Here is a 25869-nt window from a genome sequence, read left to right as displayed (position 1 = left end):
TTTGTGTGGTTTGGAAGATGCTCCACATTTAGCTCCATTTCACAAAGATTAGTTTAGTCTCTCTCTCACACACGTGTACACACACACACACACACACACACGCACACGCACACACACGCACACATGCACAACCACAGAGTACGCAATACTACACTATACAGCAGGCAAACTGTATATAATTATAACAGACAGAAAGGGCTCTGCAGTTCATAGATGTTAAATCACCATAAAGAGGGATGATGGAATAAGCCATGGCATTTAAATCATGATGCTATTTATGGGACTGATGAACGAGGAACCATCATAACAAAACACATACTGTACGCACACCATCCACACATTTGACAAAAATGAGTAAAACTGAATTCCCTTGATATATGCATCCTTAAAGTGACCTCATTCTGTCAGTACGTTAAAAGAGTTTTGCTTTTTATATTACATTTTACAGTATTGTATTTTGAAAATAATGCACTGCAAACACTAAAAATAATGCATTATTATTCTGTAGGAAACAGATTATGAGTTGCATGCGTTTATTTGCCAATGTTCCTAGATGAGGAATGGGGATACACAGCAGACGGTCCAGAGGGAATTCAGTGACTGACTTTGGAAAGAAAACTGATCCTGGGGTTCACAAAAGCAGAGGTTCATAAAGGCATTTCCACATTGACTGAATGCAAATGTTATAAACCCTTTAAAAAATCCAAAAAACATGAATTTATTTCATCTTTAAATGTCTCCTAATAATATTGATGTTAGGGTTATAGTCTTAAAGGTCCCATGTCATGCTTTTCCGGTTATTACCCGTCCCCTTGTGTGTTATGTAGCTTTTTCTGCATGTAAACGGTCTGCAGTCACAAACCCTGAAAGTACACCCTGTAGCGAGTAAAACTCTAACAGAAAAGACCTGTCTATGCTGCCCCAGAACGCCTCGTTGGAGATTTTTCTTTTTCCATTGTTTTCTTATAGTGTAGTAAGTACAGTGACGTATTGGGTATAGTGACGTAACATCTCCGACTTCCTCACACACACACACACTCAATCTTTTCTCAGCTGCAGCTCCGCGGATTTCTCAGCCTGAACTCAGCCTGAACTCAGCATGAACTCAGCATGAACTCAGCCTGAACTCAGCCTGAGACGGCGAGACGCGGCGGGGCTCGGCCTGGGCTCGTTCTGAGCACACACGCAGTTTCACAGCCAGGCTGCAGGTGTGTGTGTGTGCTCGGGCTGGGTTCAGGCTGGGTTTCGCTGTGTCTCGCTGTCTCACAGATCCCCCGCAGCAAGCCAGCTCAAACTGTCCGCTCCAGCAGCGAGCCCCGCAACGTCCCGCCAACACGGCACCCAGACCCCACGCGCATTCTCATCTGTTTGTCATTGCTGGTGTCATTTTCTGGTTGCTAACGCCATTGTAACACATAATCACTGATGTTCCGCTGTAACGGTGGTAGACTCATCAGAACAGAGTGAGCGAGCTGACCAATCAGAGCGCACTGGGCTCATAGGGAGGGGGGGGTGGCAGGAGCTCCAACAAGCCGTTTAGGAGGGTGTTTCTCAATGTCGAGGACGCTTGCTTGGTAGCACATGTCTTCCGAGTCACTTCCTTCATAAGCTAGGCAAGAATCCTTCCTGGCATTCGGAAAACGAAGAGTGGAACAGGCGAGCAAGTGTGCAGGTGTGCGTCATATGAGAGGCCCCGCCTTACATTTTCCACCACAGATTTGGGGAAATTGGTCCGTGCGCAAAACATTGTGGGGATTTTAAGACCGAGGAGTGTACACATGTGCAGCCTCGAAATGTATGCTTGAAATAGTGGCTCTGGAGCAGCCTTCCTCGACATTGAGAGACACCCAGAGAGTGAATACACATAGGCTACTCTACAGAGATACTGTATGAGAAACCAATGTGTTTGGAAAATTGCACAATATAAATCTATTTTAGTATACCTCAACAATGGAATTATGATCAGTAGAAATGGCCATGCCATGGGACCTTTAAAGGTGGGGTAGGTAAGTTTCAGAAATCGGCTCGAGATACACTTTTTGTTATATTCCATGGAATGCTCTTAACATCCCGATAGAAATGAATATCTTAAGTGCTTTGACAAAAAATTCATAAAAAATGTTCATCTGTCGAAGCCGTAATACTGTAAAAAGTATAACCTGTCGCCCTGTCTGTCAGCCTTCCATCTCGTGCACGCACAAATGTATCTCGTGCCCTCATTGGGCGTGCCGTCATTGGGCGTGCATTGCAGCAGTACTTCAATGACTCGCCAGCAACAGACGGCCACTTTCACCAGTCTGCTGACGTCATGTGCGCGTTCATGTGTGTTGGAGGAGGTGCTCTGTAAGGAAGTCTGAAGGAAGGGGCGGATTCTTTTCGGCTGCGTACTTTCACATTTTAGTGCACTCGAGCCGGTTTCTGAAACTTACCTTCCCCACCTTTAAGGATATACTTAGTGTATTACAATAGTTCCCGATGTGGTACTGTTGGGAGGTTGTGGCTCAGTGGTTAGTGCGCTGATCTTTGGGCACTGGTTCGAATCCCGCTGCAGTCAACATTCCGCTGTGTCCTTGGACAAGACACTTCACCCCAAATTGTTCCTGTGGGGATTGCCCACAGTATTGATTGTATGTAAGTCGCTTTGGATAAAAACGTCTAACAAGTGACATGTAATGTAATGTTGGTCAATCAAAAGAGCTTAATTATCCACACACAGTAGAGAACCTTTTAACACTGTGATCATTTTGCTGGTTTTGAATGAAATATGTGACACGTGAAAGAACAGGACTTTTCAAAAGCAGGTTACATTTAGCCCCCAAATAGGAGTTTCTTCTTTGTCTAATATGTTTCCCGGTCAGGTTTATGAACCCTAATGGCAGCCCACCGAGGTGATACTACCAGCATCTGAGCTCAATTAACACTGCAGGGTGATCTAGGTGAGTGAATACACCCTCAAACACACACCCACAAACGTTCCTCTCTTTACCACGACAAAATGTGGCATGCAAGGGCTTGGATCCTTTCCATTCTACGTTAAATCGATTCTCAAAGTTAATCCCAAAATATTTTTCTAAGACAAGACCTGTTAGTAGTATAAAGTATAGTATAAAGCATGTGTCCATCCCAAAATTTAGATCAGCTCCATCAATAAGAGTTTAATGCAAATTGGGCCAGTCTTTCTCTAATTCTGCTGACAAACTCACAAACCGAACCAAAAACATAACCTCCATGGTGGCGGTAATGAAACACACATTGGAATTATGACCCCCATAAATACATTTGAGTTGTAATATGCACAAAGGATACCACTCCCTAGGTTACACCCTTTTATAAGTAGCCTACTCTACATTTCTTCCTTCCTCAGCACCCACACCCCCAAACACCTGGTTCAAGACGCCTCCACCTCTGTAGTTCCTGTGTTTAGGAAGTGTGACTAGGCAGGATGACCTCCATCCCTGTAATTAACTTTGCTTGATAACATTATTTTAGTTGTGGTTGCATGTGCACACAAACACACACAAAGACAAGGACACAGTCTCTCATTGTCCCTCAGCAGGCCCCAGGAGGAGTGCAGTTTTTAGAGTCGAGAAGTGGCATCTAATTTATCTTTGCTGTTCATCCTAACTGCAGAGAAAGAACCGGTAACATGATGGGTGATAATAATACAGATCAGCATTCATAATGATAACAGTCAAGTTTGGTTGCGTGTTGAGTTGACTGACTCTACAAAGTCGTACAATGAGTTTAGTCGGAAGTTTCGTTGACTGACTTTGACTTCCCTTTGTGTCTTTTGTTTACTTTCTTGTCTACACGTCTGTTTTATGCCTAATTGCCTAATCCTCTGATGATACACTTGTTGCTGCACCTGTCTTCTGCTCTTCATACAGGCAGATCTCTGTTTTTTGTGTCTACATATTTGTTCGTTGTCCATAAATAAGTTATTTGTGTTTACAAGCAAAGTCCATTGTTTCCATTAAAGTATCAGAGTTTGTGTTGGCCCCAGAGGGCCATCGACCCCTCTCGGAGTCATCACTTGACCTCTGAACTCTGTTTTGACCTCTGTGTGTGCCAGCTGAGCCCCCCTCTGTTCACTTTAGCTTGTTGTGCTTCTTCACACAATCTGGAAGTATCATTGTGCAGCAAATGTTAAGTTGACTTTTGTATTTTACCAATTGTTAACGTCTAATATTTAAAAATGCATATAGATTAAGCAGTAAGTATGGATGATCGGTGATCATATACTAATATACACACAAACACACACATACACACTCTTTTCTGTGAGTTGTTTGAGGGCAAAAATACTTATATACAAAGAAAAACATGTGTGTGTGGAAATTGATATGGATTATCACTTTTGTCATTGATCTCTCAATTTGGTTCATTTATGTTTTTACTTTCTTCCACCATTAAAGATTTTAATGCCTGTACACAATTTCCCAATTTGTCTATCGATCGGTCCAGCGAGCCAGCGAGCGAGCGAGAGAGCCAGCGAGCCAGCGAGCGAGCCAGCGAGCCAGCGAGCGAGCCAGCGAGCGAGCCAGAGAGCGAGCCAGCGAGCCAGCGAGCCAGCGAGCCAGCGAGCGAGCCAGCGAGCCAGCGAGCCAGCGAGCGAGCCAGCGAGCCAGCGAGCCAGCGAGCGAGCCAGCGAGCCAGCGAGAGAGAGAGCCAGCGAGACAGCGAGCGAGCGAGAGAGAGAGAGAGAGCCAGCGAGCCAGCCAGCGAGCGAGCGAGCGAGCGAGCGAGCGAGCAGCGAGCCAGCGAGCCAGCGGGCCAGCCAGCGAGCCAGCGAGCCAGCGAGCGAGCCAGCGAGCGAGCGAGAGAGCCAGCGAGCCAGCGAGCCAGCGAGCCAGCGAGCGAGCGAGCGAGCGAGCCAGCGAGCCAGCGAGCGAGCGAGCGAGCCAGCGAGCGAGCGAGCGAGCCAGCGAGCCAGCGAGCCAGCAAGCCAGCGAGCGAGCGAGCCAGCGAGCCAGCGAGCGAGCGAGCCAGCGAGCCAGCGAGCCAGCGAGCGAGCCAGCGAGCCAGCGAGCGAGCCAGCGAGCCAGCAAGCGAGCGAGCGAGCGAGCGAGCGAGCCAGCGAGCGAGCGAGCCAGCGAGCCAGCGAGCCAGCGAGCGAGCCAGCGAGCGAGCAAGCGAGCGAGCGAGCCAGCGAGCGAGCCAGCGAGCCAGCAAGCGAGCGAGCGAGCCAGCGAGCCAGCGAGCGAGCGAGCGAGCCAGCGAGCCAGCGAGCCAGCGAGCCAGCCAGCGAGCCAGCAAGCGAGCGAGCGAGCCAGCGAGCCAGCGAGCCAGCGAGCCAGCGAGAGAGAGAGCCAGCTAGCCAGCGAGCGAGCTAGAGAGAGAGAGAGCGAGCCAGCGAGCGATCCATCTATCCATCTATCCATCTATCTATCTATATATATATATATCCATCTATCTATCCATCTATCCATCTATCCATCTATATATTTATCCATCTATCCATCTATATATATATACATATATATATATCCATCTATCCATCAATCTATCTATCCATCTATCTAGAAAATCTAGAAAATCCCAGTCAGACAAAACAACCAAAAACATCACCGCCAAACGCAACCAGAGCGTGCCTCCCCTTTTGGTGGTCGATATCTAATTAAAACAGCAGACATAATGTGTGTGTGTGTGTGTGTGTGTGTGTGTGTGTGTGTGTGTGTGTGTGTGTGTGTGTGTGTGTGTGTGTGTGTGTGTGTGTTGGGGTCAGTGACAAACACCCTGGGGATACCAGCTGTGGTGGCCTGTAGCATTAACCTCCCTTTGAAAAGAGGAGGAAAAAAACACACACACACACACACACACACACACACACACACACACACACACACACACACACACACACACACACACACACACACACACACACACACACACACACACACACACACACACACACACACACACACACACACACACACACACACACACACACACACACACACACACACACACACACACACACACACACATAGAGAGACACACAAACGGACAATCAGACATGGAGAGAGAGAAATAGACACATCATTTTCATGAATATTTATATAAAATCTCACTATCTGCAATTAATATTCCACAATCCTCTCTCCTGTCCCCTGACATCAGTACCACCCACTACACATCACCTACTCACTGCCACAAGGCATCAAGATTTCGGCTGAAAACACTGATTTCAACAAGTATCCCAAGGATTCCACTCCAGTAACCTCAAAGCTGATAGTGTCATCCCTGGGAACCAAATACTTTAACTTTTTTTTTATTCCTACAATATTTGTTATGTGGTGAATGAAACAAATACATGGTGGAGTGGATGACTGTTGTTTGTACCTCTTCAGTAAAGACAATCAGAGCTGACATACTCTCTGCTGAACTAGGCTCACTCCTGATATTGCCTCAGTGCCTGAGGTTGATAGAGAAGTAGGAATGGAGAAGTGACATTTCGCTGTGTGCTTGCTTCTCTTTCACATATGCAGTTGCTCGCTCTGTTTCTCCCTAATCTCACCCACTTCCACTTCTCTCCCATCCCCACGTTTCTCATATCCTGATCCCCCTCTCCAAACCCTCAGGCTTATTAACACTTATGAATCCATCTCCCCTCCTCTGTCTCTTCCCCCTCTTCATCCCTACATTTCACACTGACCCTGCTCTTTCACTAATACCATGTGCGTGTGCTTGTGTGTTCTCCTGATTGTGTTCTTATGATTGGGCTCCATTTGAGATTTCACTCTCTCTGCTCCACCCTATTGTACATGACCGTAGGGGGATGAAAAGGCTTTGATGGGGCACTGACAACCCCCTACATCCCAGCACGTCTGCCATGAAAACAGAAACACAAGGCCATCTGCCCTGATCCTGAACACCCCACGCACACACTCACACACTCAAAATGTTCTCATCGACCAGTGTCCACCAACAGACCGTCTGCAACTTGATAGGCCGTTCAATTCACAAAAAACAGACAACAAGCAGATGGAACAACGGTGCAGTGGAAAGGCTAAACTCTATAGTGTGTCTTTGTTTTGTCTCTGGGGTATAGTGAGTGTGTAGATAAAAGGCAGGGAAATGTCGGCATAAGTGGGATTGTAATTGTTGCATGTGTGTGTGAGAGGACGGGCCCACCTGCCAGCACACCACACACGTAGACCAGTCCAATCCGCAGGGCTCCGTGGACCATTTCTAGAGGGACTCCCACCAGCAGCTGCATGGCCATGTTCAGGCTCAGGTGCTCAATTCTGTAAAAGACACACACACTCTATTAAATCCATATTTAATCATACATCACAAGAAAATATGGCCACAATAACAACAGAAATGTAATGATAGAAAGCAAACTAATATTGGTAGTTATGGTCATTTGGTATTAGTTGTTGATCATTTTAATATTCTTACTGTATTTACCTCCAAGGGCTAAAAGGGTCTGAAATAAAGTAAAGAACACTTTCATTTAGTAAATGATACCAATTAATGTATCTCAGGAGAGTGAAAAAAGTACCTATAGAGCGTAGTTCATTGTGTTTTGAGAAATCACATTGAATCAGCATTACTTTGTCCTGTGTCCTATGCATTGCCAAAGGTATTATTTGATACAAGTATATATGCAAAAAAGAAAAGACAGAGTCATTAGTGCGTTGCTACAGTAAATATGTACACTCTATTGGTTTGAAGATTCGGAGGCTCTGCTGAGCTCTTGCCAGGATAACATGTTTATTTGTGTGTGTCTGCTGTTATTGACGATGAACATTTACAACTAAATTGCAAAGAAAATGTTTCATTGTAACTTCTAAACACTGCAAAAGAAAACTGCCAATACTCACCATGTCATTTTGTCTATTTCTTTCATAATCTTTCTGACCATACTGCACTTATTTAGATTTGTACACATTCTTGCAATCACAATCAGCTTGAAAATGAAATAATTCCCCTGTTAGTAGAATGGTCAAACTCTAAATACATAGATGTGTGTATAGTGTAAGAACAGACAACATGCTTCTGATTCCTCATGGGGGTGAGGTGTTAGATGATAGACAGGAAACACACTCAACTCTGGCACCAGATAGTGATAAAACATGAACTGTGATCAAATCAAAAAAACATTTCAAATTATAAATACTGCAGACATGAACAGAAAACGGAAAGAGAAAAGGGTAACCCAGATGATTGGTGTTGGGGAAATATTTTCCAAGGCCCATCATTTTGACCCAGTTTATCAGTTCATAATGTCCTGACTGAGCACACGCACCTGTAGCCTTGGCTGCTGTGCTCTCAGTGTTCTGTCTCCCTGTTCCTGCCTGTTGGCGTCAGCTGATAGAGGTGTTATCATTCTATCTTGTTATGCACAATGTTGATTATTCTCTCTGAACTAGCTAAATACACGGGTCTAGGGTAGAGTTCTTCAGAATTGACGTGGCAACTCTACCGTGAAGTCATAACCTCTGACTCTTGGACTTGTGATGTGAATTCTCCGGCCGAAGCTCCTAAATAAACCATCAGTGTTTGACATCAAAGCTCCTGCTCTCCCCGCGTCTCCTTCCTGAGTCGGTGACTCCTCCTGCATTGCTACACAGAAGTTTCCCCCACAATTGGCACACGTTTAAAACAAACAACTGAAGCAATATTAGAGGAAATCTACAAGCATACAGTTTGCCACAGATAACATTATATCCGTCTGGTTTAGATTGATATTACCTTCATAGAGCATAAGAGTGTATCGTTTTTATTATAACATTATTACCTGCTTCTGTTAAGTGTGAAAGTCCTTCCAGCCAACCTCAGTGAGCAGCACAGACACATTCGGGTGTTACAGAATAATCCTTTCCCCTCCCTCTCATAATAATAATACATTTATTTTGGGGGGCGCCTTTCATAACACCCAAGGACACCTTACAGGGTTACAGATTTACAATTTACATTTACAATTTTACCTTACAAATTAAAACAGTGGATTTAGTGAAGTATCAGCCGGGGTAAGACAAGACAAACAACAGGAAATTGACTACAAAAGGACACAAAAGAAAATGCCAGTTTGAACAGGTGGGTTTTGAATGTTGTTATGGAATCAGACTGTCGGATGTGTAGTGGCAGGGTGTTCCAGAGTCTGGGAGCCGAGCAGCTGAAAGCTCGAGCACCCATGGTTTTGAGGCGATAGCTTGGGACGGTGAGAAGTCCTATGGACGAAGAGCGGAGGGTGCGGGAGGGGGTGTACTCCTGAAGGAGGTCAGAGATGTAGATGGGGGCAAGGTTATGGACAGCTTTGTATATGAGTAGAAAGTTTTAGTAGTCAATACGGTAGCGTACAGGAAGCCAGTGTAACTGACTGAGAATGGGGGTGATGTGGTCGGATGAGTTGGTGCGGGTGATGATCCGGGCAGCAGAGTTCTAGATTATTTGCAGTCTATTGAGGAGCTTGATGGGAAGGCCAGTCAGAAGTGCGTTGCAGTAATCAATCCGGGATGTGACGAATGAGTGGACCAGGATTTCAGTGCTGGGCTGGGACAGAGATGAGCGGAGTCTGGAGATGTTCCGAAGATGAAAGAAGGCGGTGCGGGTAGGGTTGGGTACCGAGAACCGGTTCCGGTTCGGAACCGGTTCCAATATTTCGATTCCAACGGTATCATTTAGAAATGTGAATTTCGGTTCCGCTTTTCGATTCCTGAGGAAATGTTTCTCGCCGCTCTCCGTAGCCTACTGCATGACTGCAGCGGGGCGGGAAATGTAGCGTTGTACCTACATTTCCTACAGTGTAACCTGAGACCAGGGCCGGCCTGTCGCACTGGCATTATAAATGTTCGCCTAGGGCGCCAGGTCTGTGGAGGCGCTGCGTAGGGAGGGAAAACAAATGTTTTGACCGTTGGTGCTCATCCTAATTTTCGGCCTTGATGTAACAACATTCATAATTAAGTAAATGTAACACCCTTTTCATCCCGGTTACACTTTTCATTTGCCCTGTACGATGGGCGCTGCAAGTGATGAAAATGGGGGATGTTGGCTTATCTGGCAACCGCAGCTCACGAGGGTGCACTGGAACCGGCGCTGTTGTTATTAGCATCTGGTGCTAGCTGCTCTTACGGAAGAAGAAGATGTTTCTACAATGATGTGGAGGGAGAGTCCTCTCCAGTCTGACTGAGAGGCTGATAACTTCAGCTCAGTGAGGTAAAGGACTCTGAGTGTTTAGATAGTTCACTTTAGTCTAAGTTATCTCAGTGGGTCTCAAACGTTTTGATCACAATTTATGTAAACACATATTTCCAAGGCACTCTTTTATAATTATTGGGATAAAACAGGTTTGAAATCATTCCAATGTATACTATAGGACAGTAAACCAGACATATCGTTTTAAACTGGAGAGATAAAAAAATATGCATAAATAAAATAGTAAAATAAGATATGAATGAACAACAAAAATAAAATGCATTACATGTAGGCTATTTGTTATTTAATTATTCAAATGTAAACCGATCTTTTTCATATGGGTGTTTGGAGTTGTACCCCCTAGATCTAGTCTCTAGTAATTCTGCGTGTGCACCAGATTGAAGCATTTTACTTCAAAATGTTCAAACCTTTCTTCCCTGTATGCCTGAGAAGGCAGATATGCTTGTTTTTCTCAACAAGAACTGTTTTTAAAAGTTGAACTGTTGTAGCTTCAGGGGTTCTCAGGTTAAAGTTACAGAGCAGTGAATATAAACTGATTAATGTGAATATTACTTTAAACTAACCTGTGTAAAAGTTTCTCGAATAAATGTAATTTTTTTGGTGGAAGAAGCATGCATCATTTTTTTACCCTGCCCCTCAAAGAATCGGAATCGAGAACCGTTAAGAACCGGAATCGAAAAGTAGAATCGGAATCGGAATCGGAATCGTGGAAATTCAAACGATACCCAACCCTAGGTGCGGGTGATGTTTTTTATGTGTGGTGCGAATGAGAGGGAGCCGTCCAGCATGACACCGAGGCTTTTCACTTGGGCAGCGAATGGTATGGGGAAGCCGTCGATGATGATGTTTGATGCTGGGGTGATATGTGAATTGGTGATAATCATAATCTTCCTCATTGTCTCTCACTCGCTTCAATCACTGCTCTCCTCTGTTTACTGCCTCAGTCCCAATTATAGTGTCATTTCTATTTCACATTGCGCAAAGAGAGAGAGATGACAGAATTAAAGTGGTAGAAAGAGAGATGACTCTTTCTTTTTTTACTCGTTTGTCAGTTTAACAAACAGAACCGATGAATGCTGTGTGTCCTGACTGTGCATTCATTCAACAGACAGCTTCTACATCCTAGAAATGAACATAGATATTCACACAAACAAACAAACAAACACACAAACAAGCACACACAAGCACACACACACACACACACACACACACACACACACACACACACACACACACACACACACACACACACACACACACACACACACACACACACACACACACACACACACACACACACACACACACACACACAGGACACAATACAGACAGGAGGGAAAAACAAGACAAGGCTGATAATCTATTTAGTTTAAAACAACCCAGCCACTTCTTCTACAGAGCCGACAGAGAGGATCGTTCCAGTGATCAGAGAGACAATAAGGGATATTGATTAACTGGGAGAGGCCTGTCCAAATGCACAAGGACAACTCCACTCCACACAACAGATGCTATCTACTTCTATACGGCTAATGAGGCTGTGAGGGATGGGCTGCACTGTCAGGCAGATCTGTGGACACCCATGAGAGATCCTATAGTGTCCAGAGGACCATGGTGTCTTTCAGTGCGCTCGACAAAGGCGCTGTTTTATCTTTTTTCCCTTTTTCTTTTATCCCCAGCTCCAAACTACAGCTGAACTTTTACAATTAGCTGAGTTCACTGCACAATTCAAGAGCTGATCTCAGGGGAAATTCTTTTTAAGTCCAAACGGCATCAAACTGAGACAGTTTTGAGTTCCCTCAAAAAGAAACCTGATTTTAGATTGTACTAATGGAGTATAATGTATGATTATAGGCCACACTTTTCATAGGGCAGCTAAAAAGAAGTAGGACAAACTGGAAATAACATTTTTGCTAGAAAATGTTTAGAGTCATGGTTTGAATCTCGAAATATCTTCCTGAATGTTTTGCAGCTGCTACTGACACACATTTTTTGTGAATGAGAAAGAGTTAAAAAAAAAAAACGACAGAGTCTGCATAATGCGTAGCTGAGGGATGTTTCGGGGCCAATATTTACACTCTGTTTTAGTGTTGAGAATTGGGAAGGATCAATCTGTAGGATTACATGGTTTGTAGATGTGTGTGAGAGAAAGACAGTGTGTATGTGTGTGTAAACATAGTGTCATGCTTTTTATTTATCTCCTTGACCTATGCTAAAGGTTATTTTATCACTGCCACATATAAACATAAACATAGCTATTTTGGGTAACTTTGCCTCCATAACCTAGAACATATGAAATTGGTCAATGATATTTTTTCCTAGTATGTAACAGGAAGTGGGGCACTTTCTTTATGCTGTTTGTGTGACACACATTAACTAACACAGCACCTTCAGCAACAGGTAGGCTGGCGTTATGAAGCTCCATGCTCACCATCTCTCCAAATAGGGATTTTTTTACGAGAAATGTACCTCGTGGTAGGATTTAAAATACTGAGACATTAAAAAATGTGTCTTAATGTGCCTTCTAATGAAGGTCCCATTGGAAACCAGATCAGCATCAGAAAATTAGCTGAAATGGTTTAGCCCACCAGCAAAACAACAAGTAATGTTGCACTACCCCAAAGGATCAAATCTAAACCAGTAATTAAATGTTTATACTCACTGAATTATTTAAAGTGGTTTTTTTGTTGAGCCACGCATATTTCAGAAGTTGTGTGCATTAAAACCCAATCACCCTTTTGAAACACGCATCTACAAAATCTGCTAGACCAGTTAGTTTAGTTTTAATTGTTTGAAGTGGGGTTTTATGAGGTACTTATCCATTGTCAGTGTATTGGCAACAGTACATGTCGGTCAGCACGCCCCCAGTTTGGAGAAACAGACAGGAGTACCAGCAGAGGGGCAAAACAATTAACTGCTGTAAATGGGGGGAAGCAGCAAAACATGGATGCCACCTAGAAAGAAAGGCCCACCTAAAAAAATCTATACCAGTTTTAGTGAACCCTATCTTCAGAATATTGTCACCGCTTTACCTCGCCGCAGGACAGCCCTTTTCAGATGGGAGCTGAAGCAGCAATATCCATCTGCTGTCTTCAGACAACATCATACAACACCACATACTGTAATTGGACACATTGGTAGACACAAATTCATTCCCAAAAGCTCTTTTTTAAGCCTCTTCCCTTGAGTACCTAAATCATTTCGATATGTTCCTGTGTAATTAGTGCACGTTAAACACACCACCTCCCTCCTTTTAACCTAATATTCATGCCCTCTGTCTCATCCTATCACACACCGTCATCCTTACCGTCTCTCCCTGGCACCTACCACGTTCTCCTAATTAAATTACCATTTTATTAGTTCTCACTATTGCCTGAGACTACATTTACCCATAAGGTTAATTAAACCTGGATGACCTGCCTGACCGGGTAATACAATAGGCTGGTGCTTGTAGTGGGAGAGGAGAGGAGAGGAGAGGAAAGGTTTTTGGTTTTTAAGGTCCCTTTTATATAGCACTTTCAGCATACCACTTTTACCTCTTCACTTGAGGGAAGAGAACAACAAACAGAAAAAAACAAAGTGAAAACACACAGCCAGTAAACAATCAAAAAGCTCTAGAAATTAAGAATCAGCTCCCCAAGAGAAGAGAAAAGTAGGTATCGTGATGGTTTTAATAAAATGATAGTACAATACACATTATTCCAACAATTAAATAATGCTTGTTTTTAAAACATGATACTTTAAGTATTTTTGTCGCTTGATTAATTCACTATGAGCAAAGTTACACAACAAATAAGCAAGTTTTACAAAATGCATCCAAAGACTCATTAACAAGTCCCAATCCCTCATCTGCATTTTACCTTCATCACTGAAAAGGATTTAATTGCTTTTAGATGGTGTGTTTGGCTGGAAATGAATAACACTGTGTATTTCTGTTGTTTTGTTTGTTATCATTATGCAACAAGCTGTCACCCCCTGAATGTTTAAATGCAATAAACAAAAACCACCAGAGCATGAAAGATATGTTAGGTTTGTGTTAAACTATCAATATGTTATTTCCCCATTGTCTCACACGCGCTCCCCTGATCACATGACATGAGGTGAACAATTTAAGAAATAAAAAATGTGTTATTAATAATAATGATAATAATAATAATAATTATTATATATATATTATTATATTATAATAATTATATTATAATAATTATATTATAATTATATTATAATAATTATATTATTATATTATATATATATATTAATTATTACATTATTATATTATAATAATTATATAATAATGATATTAGTGTTATTGTGGCATTTCTTTCTTGAGATAATACAGTACATGAAAATAGAGACATGTGAACTCACCCAGTGTGCATGAAAATGTAGGTGAGGTACCTCCAGGCCTGCGCTCGCAGCTGGGGGTGGTACGGTAAGGGGCTCTTCAGGAAGGATGGGCTGGAGACCTGCAGCACCAGGCGGTCCAGCTGGAAGCCATAGTACATGAACACGGCTACCTGAGGAACACAGGTGGATAGTGTGTGACTTTAGGAGGAGTGGTAGCAGTCTACACACTATACAACACATAAGAAATAATGCTCAACATCTTAAAGAAGACCAAAGTGCTTTTGGGATTATATGAGCATGTCAGCATGTCGTTGTGTCCCTGGGCAAGACACTTCACCCAAATTGCTCCTGTGGGGATTGTCCACAGTACTGAACGTATGTAAGTCGCTTTGGAAAAAAGCTTCTAACAAATTACATGTAATAATATGAAAGTTGAACCCAAACACCCAAATTATATTAGAACTAAAATTGGCATCAACAAAGCTATTATCAATTTTCTAAGAGCAAATGATATATCACGATTTTTTTGTAGGTAATGTGTTTTATATGAACAAATAATGACATATGACAAACATTTCAAAAGAGATGATGAAAATATATATTGCACAAAATGAATTGTAAGAATCTGCAATATGCAGAGAATTGCAGCTTATCATGCGGGACTTTAGGTGTGATTTTGTCAAGTTATTACTTGATTAATGTAACTTACTTGTTTTAAAACATGATGTGTCCATTCTTGCATTGCCATCATCTGCTAAACTATTTACCTCAGCAATGGTGATAGCCAGGATGAGCCAGGGTGGGGGACAGTAGGTGTAGCTGTCAAAGTACCACTTGCGGTCGACCTCTCGGGGCAGCGTCTCGTAGGCGACGTGTCGGACCAGACGCTGAGACAGACCCAGCCCCGCCTCATCTCTGAGACTGCAGCCCTTCAGCTGCCGGCTCCCCTGCAGGATGGCCCTCCGGAAACTGTTGGAGCGCTTGTTACTCATCTGGAGAAAGGGGGGGAAATATAAATAGTAGACAGTTTTTAATGGCTGAAAAAGAGATGTAGGAAGAAAGAGGAGACAATAAGAGATTTGCTCATCAGTGGTTGAGCATGTTTTTAAATCGATGATCATCCTGCCTTATTTATCATGTAAACACTTTTTTGTGTGAAATATATTGCCAAATGACTCGATGTACACACACAGAGTGTGTGAACACACTCTGGGTGCAGGCTTCACGCACACATCAGCACTGTGACGGAGCCTGCTATGGCTGCAGAATGCCTGTCACATCACCTAGCAACCACCAAACCCCTCCCTTCATCCCTCTCCGTCATAGAGTTCATTTCAAAGCATACATATGTCCATTCTTGAGGAGCGGGAAGAAGTTCATCACTCAGAAACAAAATGTGTTTTCTGAGCGGTACCATCTTTTTTAATTTGGAGCAATCAGGTTTATAGTACAGGTTTCAGATTTGACAACTTCTGGGCTTCTTATTTTCAAAATTGCTTGCACTTAATGCACCTCCATAGAGGTACACAGATGCACAGATTTCTTGTTGAAAACACACCTAACATACAAAGTGACCACAGAGATTATTTTAGGGATGTTTTTCCTCTTCTGAATCTCATGTTCTAATTATTCCTTGACCTCCCTTGGACCAAATGTATAGTTCAGATAGAGAATCTATTTTTAAATGGCAGAAAAATGTCCTTGACATTTAGAGGCAGAAATGACGAGAGTATGTGCCTTTATTCCTCACCCTGCTTGGGTGAGTGGAAAGTGAACATCTCATCTGAGTGCAACGTCTACAAGTAAAGAACGATCACAAGCTTTATCATTTTTTGTGCCAATTTTAAACAGTTATTCTTTGAATAGCAACAATTCAGTGACAGTATAACAAGCAGGTAAAAAGTGAGAATATGTGACAATGCTGTACTTTTTTTTACATTATATAAACACACGTGGGTATTATTATTCGAGAAGAAGCATATTCATAGAGGGAGCAATGGGAATGCAAAATACTACTTGTATTCATTATAATAAACAACCTTGCATGCTATCATGCATGAATATCATTTGTCATTTAAAATATTAAGTTAAAAGAGCTTGATCTAAAAAGCAGTGTTAAAACATTTAGCATTTCTTTGCATAGATGTGAAACTGATTCTTGTTAATCTCTTCGGAGGCAGCCATAGCTTTGTTACTAAATCACTGCTGTCTCCAAGCTTTGTGCATTTTATTACACTTGCTGTGTGTTTTATTACATTCTCCATGACGATGCAAGACATCTGTCCTACTTTACTCCTACAGTCTCTTCCTCACTCCGCTCTGTTTATGTCACACTCCATAACTCAAACCTGCTACTGTGTTTGTGTCTCTAATATTACAGATGTAAGCTGGTGTTATTTAAGGCAGCATGAGTGAGTGATATGGTTTTACTCAAGGGCAGAGATTTGCAAGATAGATTACTTTAATAATCATTAATAAAAGTCAAATAAGAATGATGATTGATAATATTATGATTTAATAAGGTCAGACTGAAGTTTTCATTTGTGCACCAGTCAATCCTCAAATTAAATACAAAGTCAAATCCCAGGTCAAACGTACGATAGAAGGTCTTGAGCGTGTTTCTCTTCAGTGATGTGATGTTATGTTAAATGTCTGTTTCCATGTATGTTTTTAAAAATATTTGTCCTTATTGATGTTGCAAAAGGAGCTGCCGAGATGCAAGAAAATGTCAGACTCCATCTGACAATAACTATTATTGTATCGTAACTACCTTGACTTCAAAAGCTACAACTTTGAAGTGTCACCTGAGGCAGTGATTGATGTTTATTCAGGTACAAGCACTCACTTATCAGAGAAATAAGGAACATTTCCGTTTGAAGATAGTGGACATACTTATCTGTGAACACGTTGCAAACAATAGGAGAAGCAAACATAGTAAGGCGAGAAACAGCGATAAGATGACAGATACAAAATCAGAATATCAATAAAATCTCTGTATGCAAAGCAGGCTGATGGTGCTTCTGGCTCCGTTTAATGTGACGTTAGTGTCTCTGCACGGGTCACTGTTTGGAGATCAACTTCAGAAAAAGCCAATTATTTCAGCCTTTATGTTAGCTACAGAGGACTGTGGGAAATGATTACGGGTTACCATGGGCACTTCTAGTCCACATACCAAAGAAAGCACACACACACACACACACACACACACACACACACACACACACACACACACACACACACACACACACACACACACACACACACACACACACACACACACACACACACACACACACACACACACACACACACACACACACACACACACACACACACACACACACACACACACACTTCCTCCATAGAGACAGTCAATTCTTCGTGTGAAGTGACTGCAATTACTCTCGTCTTTGTACGACACAAAAGAGAGAATGACGTTCTGTCTGTTTGCCCACTGGCAAGAGGAGAGGGAAAGAGGTGAAGGGGACAAATGGGGGTTCGGCCAGCAATAGACAATTTCACTGTTGTATCAATAGAAGGCAGAGTCAGAGGAGAGGGACAGGGAAGAGATATACAAAAAGAGAGAGGAAAAGATAGAGATGAACAGATGAAAAAAGGAAGTTGGGGGAACGTAAGAAGGCCAGGAAAGAGGGATTGATCAAATGTTTTTGTTTCATTTTATTTAAGACAGTGAAATGCATCAAGGGTTTCCAGTATAAGAACTCTTTAAAGAAATTGATCCAGCAAAAAACACAGCACTCACTGTACAGTGAAAAACAGTGACATCCCAGACATTGATGTATTATTTTGTGATAAAAGTTGAGCTAGGTTTTTTTTTTAAAAGATTATTTGGCACCTTCTGCCTTCATTAGAGAGTTGACATGAGAAACCATCCAACCTGTTGCCACAAACTTGGAACTTTTTTCTAATAATTAAATATGAAATCATTGTGTGCTGTAGCCTTACGGTACGTCCAACGGAGATGCTTCCCATTCACTTTGAATGGGGTGACGTCACGCTTTGGCGAAATGCATTGTGGTTCCGTCGTGTCGCTTTGCCTCCGTTGCTCGCTTCGAAAGTTGAGAAAAGTTTAACTTGTCAAGCGTCGACGGAAGCGCTAGCCAATCAAATCATATGCCAGTACAAGCCCTAGCCAATCAAACCTTGTGCTTGTGTGTCCGGGGCGGGAGATTAATGTGATTGGTTGTTGGTCGCGCACCAGACACGCCTTCAACACGTGTGTGGACGTACCGTTAGGTTTATAACATAGGAGTATATATAGGAGGATTGTGAACATAGTGTATCTAAAACACAATCAGGCATACACACAGGATATACATGAGTGCATCTGTAAACACCAGCATCTAAATCATCCCACAATTTCATCCCACAGGTCAAATTTGAGCAGTTCAAAGCTGTTTGTAGATATTTTAGGAAGTATAAACATATTACTGAGCCAGCTTCTTCACAGAACAGCCGCAGTGTGGTTTCTGAGAAAGAGTCAGACAGGAGACAATGGATGGACAGAAAGAAGAAGAAGGAAGGCATTGATAAGGAAGAAGACCAGAAGGAGAGGCTGAGGGAGAAGGTAAAGAGTGAGAGAAGATGAAGGGGGAGGAGGTAAAGACAGGGAGTGAGCGGTGATTTGAACGCTGACTGTGACGAAGCAGTGAGCACGCAATTACTGACAATCACATTGATGGAAGAGCTGTGGTGCAGAGGCAGCAGAGCCGGAGAGATAGAGATGTACCAACAGAAACCAGGCACTGACAATTAGATTGTTAAAATAATTATAACTCTCGCTCAAGTACTGATATGCTTTGACCCTTCTGATCTTTATCTTAGAAACCATTAATGCCTGCTCCTTCGAAGGTTCATCATATCAAATTGACATGCCTTGAGTTATTGATATCATATTAACACGCTTTTTTCACAAAAGTGTGGATTCAGAAAAAGGCTGAAATCCTTGTAGATAAGACCGAACACTTAACCTTGAATAAGTGTCTCCTGAAACACAGAGTCTCTTACTTTTAGTGCATAGACTTCAGTTATATTTTTGCTGGTTGTAGAGTTTAGCCTTTAACCTTTAATTTGAGTCAATATAGGACTCATCTATTCTATTGGCTCGGTCTGTAAATGTCAAGAAAGTGAAGATATACCTGTAAAAAAATATAAAGGACCCACGGTAATGTGTTAGAATGACTTCTTTGGTCTGACCAACTCATGAAAATGTTTTTAAAAAAGGCAGTTTATACTTATACTTTAGAAGCAAAGAGTTTCGTACTATTTTGTTATTTATTTAAAGTATGTATTATTATAATGATGTCACTTATGTTTCCAACCAAAAGTTTAAGATCCAAAATATTGACAATTACAGTTTGTAAATACAATTCTAATCTGAAAAAGCAAATGGAAATTTTGTTTGATAAATGATAAAAAAATCAATTAATCTAACTGACAAAAATAATTGTTTCAACACCCCATTCACTGCACAGCCTATTACCATAATCATGAATACACCCCCCCCCCCCCCCTGTTTAGCTTTTGTTGTATCTGCCTCTGCTAATGTATAATATTTTGAGGGGGGTGTACACAATAGTGATTATGTAAAAAGCGAATGTACACACAGACGCTGACACCCCATTCCTCTCTGTCCCACTTCCACGCCGTGTGTGACCAACAGCTTGTCACATGACATTAAAGCACCAATTGGAAACCAGCAGCAGACATCCATTTGACATGTTTCCAAGCTTCCTACGGGCCTCATTCCTCACCCACTGTATCAGACAATAAACCGCTCTGAGGAACAAGAGGGAAAGGGAGAGATGGACAAACTCACACTCAGACAACAATGAATTCCCTACAGGCTCTGCATACGCACGCACACACCCACTGCCACCCAGTAGTTATTGTGTAGTGTGTACCACCCACTACTCCCACTCTGAGATCACTCCACACCTTCCCGGGTCAGTAGTTAAGCCTCCCATGAGAAAGAGCAGCGAGACAGCGGAAAACAGAAAATGAGAAGGTTATGGGGCAGCGAGCACAGCTGGAGATGCTTGAGTGAGACCTTGAACAAACAGCAGCATGCTGCAGTTTGAAGGTGAAACTAAGAGTGGGACAAGGTGAGCGTTGAGAGGGGAATTTATCACCCGACAGACTTATTTACTTTTGGAAGGATTCTCCACCTTACTGTTGAGGTGATATTGGAATATTGCCTTTGGGGCTTGATGTTAACATGGAAAAAAGGCTTGATGTGTGAAAAATAGACTATAATGTTTATTGGCTATGAGTTCCTGAGTCAACAAAATCCTAGACTTTGTGTTTCCAGTCTCTCACAAGTCATTATACCCTTGAACAATTCCAATGCCTTTAGAGCAGGGAAATACGTTATTGCTCTTAGCCCTGGAAGTTTATATTTATTCATTGTAATACTTTTCAGAACATTTAAAGGCAAAATGAGTAGATGTTTTTGTGGAGTGTTTTTAAGGGTCACAGTAACCTTCTTTAAAGACCTTAAAGTTGAATGCGAAATTTCAGATATCATTGGGTATGGCCTTTGGCAACAGGTGAGGGATATATATTACCTATCTGCAAATCAACACAGATAACCGGCATTAACACACTATGATGGAGCAATCATATATTTTCCATAACTATTTTAGTTTTGTGTGTAAAGGAAATAAAATCTTGACTGAATCTTTTTGAAACGCCTATGGAGTTAGGGTTTAGCAATTAAACGAATATGTAATGTTATATATGCATAAATATTCCTCTATTGGCTAAACCAATAGAGGAATATTTATGCATATGTCATATTGCAGTTGATCTAAGGACTTGTGGCTTTTCCATTAGATGTTGCATCACCAAATTAAACCTTTTTGATAAGGGTCCCCCCTTAAATCCAAACATAGAGGTTATTACATGTTGTACAGTAAGAGGTACCAATACACCATTGATTTCCACTTAACACTGATGTCAGGAAGCCTATAAAAGGTTCAAACATCTTACCAGGTTCACAAAGTCTTGGTAGCAGATCTTTCCGTCGGCGTTGCCATCGGCAAGGGCCAATAGGACTTCCAGTTTGTGGGGGTCAAGCTCAGAGCCGTGGGTCGCCAACAGGTCTCTGAAGCGCTCTGTACTGATGAAGCCTGAATTCTCTGGGTCATACTGCAAAAATCACACACACAAAGACCATGCAAGTTAATATATATAATAATATATACAAAAATGTAATGGAAAATTATAGGTAAATAACATTTAAAGGTGGGGTAGGTAATTTTGGAGAACCCAGCTCGAGTGCGCTAGAATTTTAAAATACACAGCCAGAAAAAATCTGCCACTTCCTTAGAGAGCCCCTCCTCCAACACACACGAACGCGCACATGACCAATGAGGGCACGAGATAAGTTTGTGCACAGATGGAAGGCTGACAGGCAGGTAGGCCATCCAGTTATTTTAGCCGGGCCGGCTCAGATGATTGGTTGTGTTTTTTTACAGTACTACGGCTTCTACAGATGACATTTTTTAAGATATTCATTGCTATCGGGATGTTAAGAGCATTCCATGGAATATAACAAAAAGTGTATCTCGAGCCGGTTTCTCAAACTTACCTACCCCACCTTTAAATAGAAAACAAAAGACTCAAATATGTTTGTCTATAGCTATAGGAACGTGCACTGTATCAAATAAGCGCATGATTCTAATGAAGATGCACATTTTGTTAGCAGTCCCTCTCCCTGTTAGTGCAAAAATTGCTGTGCAGCCAGACATCAACACCTCAAAAAAACATTGCAGTGGTTTTGTTTAGTCACAATTTGAGCTTCTTGCTCAAAAAGCATCCAACCATTAAGACGCAGCAGTAACTTTGAACAGCTTTGGATTTTGGTATGAAATGACACCGAGCTCTTCGTTTCAGAATGGGCTGTTTTTCTGCTTTCACAGCCAGTATATGGAATGCTTTCAAATGTATCTGAAAAACACCAGATATTCTGACAAAACACCATTTAAAAAAGCTGGATATTCAAAAGACCTTCAGAGAAGTGATCACTTAAGCACTTGAATGTGAAAAGAGCCCTGCACTTTTCTCAGACTTTAGCTCTCTTCTTGCACTTAGTAGCTTAAGGCTTCAAATCTTAAGTGGCAATTCATAATGAAACTGCCACTTGAAAACATACAAATATATAAAGTATTGTGCATGTTATGTGTTTTATATTGTGCACGATATATCCAGCAGAGCTACAAGCTATAACTTAGGCTAACTGCTTACTAATTGAAGATAAATGAGCAAATACACCTTTTTTCATACCGTTTCTGTTTCTAATGGAAAACACAAAATATCAAGCTGCTCCCCAAAGCCTGGATAAACAGAAAAAAAGACTGCAGCTGTTTGGCAGTGTATTTATTTTCAAGTAAGGACAAACTATCCTGAAATACATATCAATCAAAAGACTTGAATGTTTGATTTGAATGTCAAGTTGTTTGTGGATGCAGGCAGTGGAAGACAGCTGCTGCCTCTCTGAGCGCCTGTTTGTGATTGTGCATGCACGTGTAGCTCTGTGTGTGTGTGTGTGTGTGTGTGTGTGTGTGTGTGTGTGTGTGTGTGTGTGTGTGTGTGTGTGTGTGTGTGTGTGTGTGTGTGTGTGTGTGTGTGTGTGTGTGTGTGTGTGTGTGTGTGTGTGTGTGTGTGTGTGTGTGTGTGCGTGTGCGTGTCTGTGTCTGTGTCTTTATATATTTGCAAATCTGCATTTGCGAGTGTAGCCATGCCTGTGTGTGTAAATACACCGCATTCATACATAAAGATGTGACATTCAGACAATGTGAGCCACCTGCCAGATTCCAACACCCCTGAACCAGACATACTTAGTGTGTACATGCCTGAGACTGTGTGTGTGTGTGTGTGTGTGTGTGTGTGTGTGTGTGTGTGTGTGTGTGTGTGTGTGTGTGTGTGTGTGTGTGTGTGTGTGTGTGTGTGTGTGTGTGTGTGTGTGTGTGTGTGTGTGTGTGTGTGTGTGTGTGTGTGTGTGTGTGTGTGTGTGTGTGTGTGTGTGTGTGTGTGTGTTTGCCATACGCCGGGGTTGGCAGACGCTGTGTAGAGCCAGGCTGGCAGCTCGACCAAATGACAACAGGGAGAAGAGGTTTTGGCTCTCCCTCATGTTGTTTTTCTCCACGTTACCTAACAGTGATACGGCTTCTTTTTTTGCAGTTAAGGTTACAGTTGTCTGCCCGCTTTCCACTCAATGTCATCTTTGATGGTTATTATCATTCACACTTGAAAATTGATTTTATGCAGCTTGTCTGGCTGCAGTTAATCTGTATGTGATGTGAGGATTATCTCTAAATGCATCACATCATTGTGTCTTCAGTATAGCTGTTTGGCAAAGTATGCTAATGCTATAGTAAGTATGTTAAGAAGAATGGAATAACAATGAAAGAGGATCTCCAGGCATCAACACCCCCATCACACCTGGCAGACAGAGAATGCAGGAAGGCATGACAGGAGGAAGGATATGGGAAATGATTTGTCCAAAGTGCATATCAGTACAAATAGTGCTCTTGCAAGCTTGAAACTTTACAACTTGATAAATAAGACTTGGATTATGCTCAGAATTGTGTGTGAGAGTTGTAAACCAATGTTTTGATATAGTTTGGCTTTTGTTGAACACGGCCCCCATTTACTTAAATTATTTAAGACATTTCAAGAGTTCAAGGTTGCATGTGGTGAGTAAACGATTTATGAAAGATCAGTTTGGGGTTAACTATAACTTTAAATCATTGTCTGCAATGCTTTTCTCGACTTTACATTGATTTATGGCTGTCTAAGCTTGATCGCATCTGGACTATGTACAAGTCTATGTGATGACTTAAATTAACATATCTGGTGTGGGAGGTGTGACAGCACTCTGAGTAACATCATCACTGGACATAAATTCACACTCTTTCCACACACCCATGTTAATATATATAATATGCAATATGTATATATGACCCAATTTGTATATATGTCCATTTTCATTTCAATTCATAGTTTATAAGACCCAATATGTATATATGCTCTTTTTTTTTTTTATTCATTTCTTATTTCATAGTAAGTATGTATGCTGCGTGTATTTGTTGTCTTATGTTGTGATGTTTTTTGTTTTGATGGTATTTATTATCTCATTGTACATGTATAATGACATTAAACGATTCTATTCTATTCTCATTATTATTATTTTTATTTTGTATCTTTGATCTTATTTTTGATTTTATTAATCTGTGTGAATCTGTGCTATCCTGATTTTCACCCTTACCCTGTTGCTGTTTGAACAACTGAATTTCCCCACGGGATTAATAAAGGTCCATCTTATCTTATCATATATTGATGCCATCAAATTAAGCATTTTATGTGTTCTCGTATTTGGATACATGACAAATTGGGGATCACAAGCGCAAACATACCAGAAGTCAGCTGTTCAGTTATGACAACCGGTCTGAATGTCGACATCTGCCACATGGCATCCACCAGAAGAAGAGGAGGAGGAAGTGTGTTGCAGAAATAATGTGCATATTCCCTTTAAACTAGAGAATGCTTTTACAATGACAATGCATTTTACAATACTGTTAGGTTTCTGGAAAGGCAAAAACCTCCTGAATAATGACTTGCACTGCCGAGTCCCACAAACACACCATAACCTTCTAATGAATATGCATGAAACACCAAAACATATTTTTCTCTGTCACACACAAACACAAACACTAGATGCACAAAAATAACTATATTTAACAAACAGGAACCAACCTTCTCTTGCAGTAAAACAGCCACCTTCTGCCGAGGCCATTTTGTCATGATGAGGTAACCACAGGCAAAACCAGTCTTATATTAACACTCAGCACCAGTATGTGAGCAAAACAATATGTTGTGTGTGTGTGTGTGTCCCTGTCATATTGTTTGACCCAGATTGCGCATGGTTATTCTTATCCAGAACTAAAGGATTACAGTTTAATCCAAAATCCTAAACACTCACCTCCCCCATTTTACTCTCTCAAATACACAATCAAAAACATACACACACACCCCTAAAACCCCACTTGCCCTCCTCGCTCCGCCCCACACACAACACCCCCTCACCCTATATTCATTATTCCTTCATGCTCTCCTTTCACTTTCTCTCTTCAGAGCTAACATTTGCACTCGCTCAGAAGAAAAACAAATAGTCCAATACATGTCCCCGTTATCTCTTTTCCTGTCTCTCCCAGAGGCCGGCAGCTTTTTCCTCAGACAAACACTCCCTCGCTCAACTTTTACAACACCACAGGCTTCATAGTTGAGTGAGCACTGTCTGAAGTCAACAGGCCGGCTGCTGGGGCGCAGCGGCGGAGG

At 41.9% G+C, this 25869-nt stretch overlaps 1 protein-coding gene across 4 annotated transcripts in view; it reads right to left on the bottom strand.

The window, feature by feature from the left end:
• Positions 1 to 25869, bottom strand: part of rhbdl3 (rhomboid, veinlet-like 3 (Drosophila)) — a 70882-nt gene that overhangs the window by 8546 nt on the left and 36467 nt on the right. For 3 of the 4 annotated variants that reach the window (XM_034082847.1, XM_034082863.1, XM_034082855.2), the window contains 4 exons: positions 21520 to 21678; positions 15276 to 15500; positions 14530 to 14678; positions 7135 to 7247 (listed from right to left, as the gene is read on the bottom strand). In XM_034082847.1, the coding sequence (XP_033938738.1) occupies positions 7135 to 7247; positions 14530 to 14678; positions 15276 to 15500; positions 21520 to 21678 (646 nt within the window). Of the gene's footprint in view, positions 1 to 7134; positions 7248 to 14529; positions 14679 to 15275; positions 15501 to 21519; positions 21679 to 25287; positions 25483 to 25869 lie in introns of those variants that run through there. The other variant, XM_034082871.2, reaches the window with a different exon arrangement.

This window comes from Pseudochaenichthys georgianus, chromosome 1 (assembly GCF_902827115.2).
Source record: "Pseudochaenichthys georgianus chromosome 1, fPseGeo1.2, whole genome shotgun sequence".
In the NCBI taxonomy this organism is placed as follows: Eukaryota; Metazoa; Chordata; class Actinopteri; order Perciformes; family Channichthyidae; genus Pseudochaenichthys; species Pseudochaenichthys georgianus.
Note: the sequence above shows the minus strand (reverse complement) of the source record. Positions and strands in the feature narration are given on the sequence as shown.